The sequence below is a fragment of the Bidens hawaiensis genome, unplaced genomic scaffold, assembly GCF_021521415.1.
Source record: "Bidens hawaiensis isolate Kalapana, Puna unplaced genomic scaffold, B.hawaiensis_p1.1 tig00011733_1, whole genome shotgun sequence".
NCBI classification, from domain to species: Eukaryota; Viridiplantae; Streptophyta; class Magnoliopsida; order Asterales; family Asteraceae; genus Bidens; species Bidens hawaiensis.
Window position 1 is genome coordinate 521,318 of NW_027491929.1, and position 4,589 is coordinate 525,906.

Sequence of the window (4,589 nt, forward strand, 5' to 3'; positions counted from 1 at the left end):
CTTCGTTTGCCTTATTATCTTCCCTATATCCAATCTATAGCATATCAAACCCTATCAAACACCCTTAATCATAACCATATCGGTTAAGCAAAGAACCTTAACCATAACCGTCGGTTAATCTTAGTTATCTGTTAATTTGGTTCAGTGACAATCTGGTTATCACTTAACGCTTAAAAGTATGCTCACCCCTATCTAGCTTAAACAATTTTGAACAGGTTTAGGACATGCATAGTACTAGGTGATGCCCGACACATGGCCATTTACTCACGATGAAACCGATATCATAGTATGTAAAAATATATAGAAAAACATGCTTTTTAGATTGTTGGATAAAGCAAAAGCCTTATTTCATGGCTGAACACTTGACATCAAACTAGAAGAACCTTTAAAAAAAGACATCAACTACTGAACTTCAAATTCATGTCTATCAGCAATAATGTAATGTCAACAACATTCATACTTTTGACTTACAACAACAAAAGACCTAAATCAAGTAGGAACATCATATTCTTCACTTTTATCTCCCACCACCATGAAACAAACAGTGATCCCAAACAAAACAACAAAACCGCAAACAATCCTCATAACCGAAAACCAACGTATCAGTTTATTTTCACGGTCAGCTTCTTGACACATGTGTTCTGAAGCATCATAAAACCGCTCATCGTCATGACTGAAACGGTCACTAAGGTCACACACAAGCCCATTTTCATCACGTGTTGATGTGCGGTTCAGATCAAATTTGCTCAACAATGGGCTCATGAAACTTTGACTTGACCAGCTTTTGACTTTTTGACTTTGGTTTGAATCTTGAAGGCACTTCATAAGCTTTCTTGGAGTTTCGAAAATCTTAATATGCTCAAGATTTATAAAAGACCAAGATCTCTGAAACAAGGTTTACAAACAAAAGATAAATTAAAAACAGATTAATAAACATTCAAAAACAAAAACCTGACTTCATTAAACTCACCTGAGGACTAGGAGTACCACTTCTAGAATCACTTTTCTGCGAGAATCTTGAAAACACGTTTGCATAATCGCGTTGACTTCGGTCAAAGTCAACTTCTTGAGATAAATCGCTAATCCCAGATGGCGAATCGAGCATATAACTCATTGCTTGTGATTCCGGTGATGCAGTGAGACCCCTTTGACTGGTCGAAGTCAACTTCTCAAACTTTGACCCTTTTTCACTCAAAATCCTTTTTGCAGTTTGTATCGCTTCAAACGCTGCACCTTTAACATAAGTCGTTTGATCGTCATCACCATCGCATTTCTTCATTTCCTCAATTATAAAACCAAGTTCCGACATCAAACACTTATAATCCAAACTTTTCATCAAAAAGCTAATCATTTGAATCGCCATCAATCGTTTATGCGAATTGCCCTCCAAACCAGCCATATTGACAATCTTGACACCAGACTGAACCAACAACCATGCATACGCTTCAACGATTAAACCATCGCGTTCCGCTAAAGACATAACCAAACCCATATGCGCATTTGTAGTTAAACATTTCTCTAAAGCCCCAACAACCCTTTGACATACCTCGTTGACTGTTTGACTCGAAGCAAACCGCCAATTATCCGAGTCAACCAAAGCCTTTAAACATAAAGCCGCACCGGATGACAAACTGTCTTGGTTCGATAAAAGAGAATCCGAAAGGGGTTTACAAAGCGAGTGAATAATCTGTCGTTTGTTGTGATCCGGTGTGGCGGGGTCCACCGCGTGTGTTGCGATGGTGGGGACCACTTTTGAGCAGGCTTGGTGAAGGGAAAATGAGGGGGGACAACATTTTAATGTTTTGATTATACTGGACATGATGTTGTCGATTTGGGGGACAATTTTTGGGCCGTGAACGCGTGCGAGGACTTCATAAAGTGAGATTGTGTATTCGGTTGGCGTTGATTCGGTTTGTTTGGTGTTGGAGATTTGAGAAAGGAAGATTGGGATTGCAGATGAATCTAAATTTTTTATGTACGATTTTATTCCTTTCATGGATGAGTTTTTGCTATCGGGAGCTTTATCGAGGTTTAATAATTCTCGCTTGAGTAGAAGGCTTAAATTTCTCCCCATTTGATGAACTGCAAAAGCAATCAAACGGGTCAATTTGGGTTGCAAGTTTGTTCAACCGAAAAGAACCCAAATTTTTATTTGTGTTAAAACATCAGCTCTAATATGTACAGATTTAAAATCTTGTAACTTGAACATGGCCTGGTTAACCCATTTACACAAATGTGTCAAACAGGTTGACAGATTGCAATTAAGTTGTAAACATGTTAATCGGGTTCCTGGGTTGTAAAAATTGAATTAAACCGTTAACATAAAGGAGAGGTTAAACACATTAACCCGAGCATGACCCATTGAATTAACTATGTCAACCCTATTTTAATAAACTGGTAAGATATTAAAATCCTAGAAAAAAATAATACCTGTTACAGCTATCATATCTGTAAATTTGAAAAGGATAAATAAAATCAACTGAATAATGAAAAACAGCTAGAAGATAACAGAAACATTAGATAAAGATTGAGATGCAGACTCCATCAGTACCTGTTTGCTGCTTCGAAATCGGGAAAGGAGGATCATGGAGCTGGTGCCTTCAATTGGATTTGGATTCAAGGATGTATATTTTTTTTATTCAAACGAATTCTTCCCTCTATTACTTGTGTGGGTTTGACGTCTTTGTCCTTTATTTGCTAAAGAAATATAAAGTATTATATATTATCCGGCTTCTTTTTTAAATGCAATTTTTTATTTAAACAAGCTAAAAACCCTTTTATTGAGAAGCTAACAAGGGCTAGAAAAAAACATTACATACTCAATACTTTATATTTAACTAGATCTATGTTCGAACTTTTAGTTCTGTTTTATAAAAAAACACTTAACACACTTTGATATATCCTAGAATATTCGCAACCTTGATCTGTGTGTTAACAAATATAAAAGTTTATAAGCTCTCCAAATACATCAACAAGCCAGCATGATTACGGATTGCACCAACTTCCTTTTATGCGTAATATTCGGAATATGTTTTGGGATATGAAAAACATCTTAAACCAAGAACGCGTATACAGGGGGGGTTTCATAGCATGTGCTAATGCTTTGCCACACCACCGAGACTTCAACAACGACTCACAACTGGGTTTGAGAGTACTTTTCTTTTAATCAGGTTGTCCGTAATAGGGAGACAATTTAGTAGTGTCTGCCACGCCACAACGTTCACTTTTAAGTTTTAACATAACCTAAGAATTCAATTCTAAGATGTCTATTATTTGAAGCGGCTCAACTTGATGAAGCTTTTTAATAGAAGCCACCAAGAATGTACCCGAGCTATCACCGCCCCACGCCCAGCTATCTTGACCGCCGTTAAATCTGAAACTGTAGAGTTTTTCCAACTCAATTAACTCGATCACTACAGTACCATGCAAAGGTTGCCTTCTCCAGATCCAATTTTAGGCAATTTCCCCATCTCGATCTTTACATCGCGCACCCACCAGAAAACCCTTTCCTACTTCCAAATCAAACACATTAAGAAATAGGTTTTTTAGAGGTATATCATATAACCAAATAACAATTATATTCAGACCATCGTAAAAAAACACTCATTTTTTATTTCGAAGTGGATCCAAGGCCACAACTTACTATGACAATGGTTATTGTCTTATTGATTGCAAAAGTCTAACGTTAATTTGGATCCCCATTTATCTCTCTCTATTCTCGGAGATCCAAGACTTCAATTAATGTTTCCTAATATGAGATTTTATGGCTTCACATATCAGTTGAGTTTTGGTGTTTCTGCCTCTCTATGTTGCTTTACATCAACTCGTTTACATCCTGTTCATACTTAATACCCAAAAAAGAACTCAAGTTCATTGTTTTTTTTTTGTATTATTATTAAGAATAATTAGAAAAAAAATTACAATTATTTTCATGTAAAACCCTTTAATATAACCAATTGGCAACTCATCACTTGCAATCAAAAGGTGACACATTACAACTCGAGTAATACCAAATAAGGTGGCTAGTCACACCTTTCACTCACAATGGCACGTCCAATTCCTCTAGTGTAATACCAAATAACAACCTGGATTTCTATCTCAGCTTTTATTAACTTTGCCATATTACTATCATCATTATATCTATGAAGGAGGTGACCTAACTAAATCTTCATGTATAAATTTTGAATTGAATTATAACATCCAATATTCATGGCAAAAAGACTAAAACTGCATTCCATAATCATGCCATTATAGCATCAACTAGATAGCACATCTACTTAAACCAAGTAGAATTAGAAACAATCAACACAAAAGATAGGTTTTATACCACCAATTCCAACAGAAACAAAAACATTCAAAAGATCACTAACCAAAGCTGCAGGCGTTATTTATAGCACAAAATGCTCATTCCTCTACAAAAGCGTTCCAAGGTCCTAACTTGTTGAAATGGAAGTCTTATGCACAGTTTTAAATGAGAAAGAAGTGAGGAATCCTCTTTTCGACTTTAACTCTCCCATTCCATACGTCACTTTTCTTTCTATCACTTCAAAAGTAGCTGCTTCTGTTCGGCTTCAGCCACTCAAATTTTC

At 36.2% G+C, this 4,589-nt stretch overlaps 1 protein-coding gene across 1 annotated transcript; it reads right to left on the bottom strand.

Moving 5' to 3' along the window:
• Positions 1-265: 265 nt before the first annotated feature.
• LOC143538828 (protein SINE1-like) lies at positions 266-2,126 on the bottom strand. Its single transcript, XM_077032292.1, has 2 exons — positions 971-2,126; positions 266-885 (listed from the first exon to the last, which is right to left on the bottom strand). Exons 1-2 carry the CDS (start codon positions 2,072-2,074, stop codon positions 490-492), a joined length of 1,500 nt encoding a protein of 499 aa, XP_076888407.1. The 5' UTR covers positions 2,075-2,126; the 3' UTR covers positions 266-489.
• Positions 2,127-4,589: the final 2,463 nt, after the last annotated feature.

Coding starts and splice junctions, on each gene's coding strand:
- LOC143538828 (XM_077032292.1), bottom strand. CDS start 2,074: ATGGGGAGAAATTTAAGCCTTCTACTCAAGCGAGAATTATTAAACCTC. Junction 886..970: donor GTGGTACTCCTAGTCCTCAG/GTGAGTTTAATG, acceptor ACCTTGTTTCAG/AGATCTTGGTCTTTTATAAA.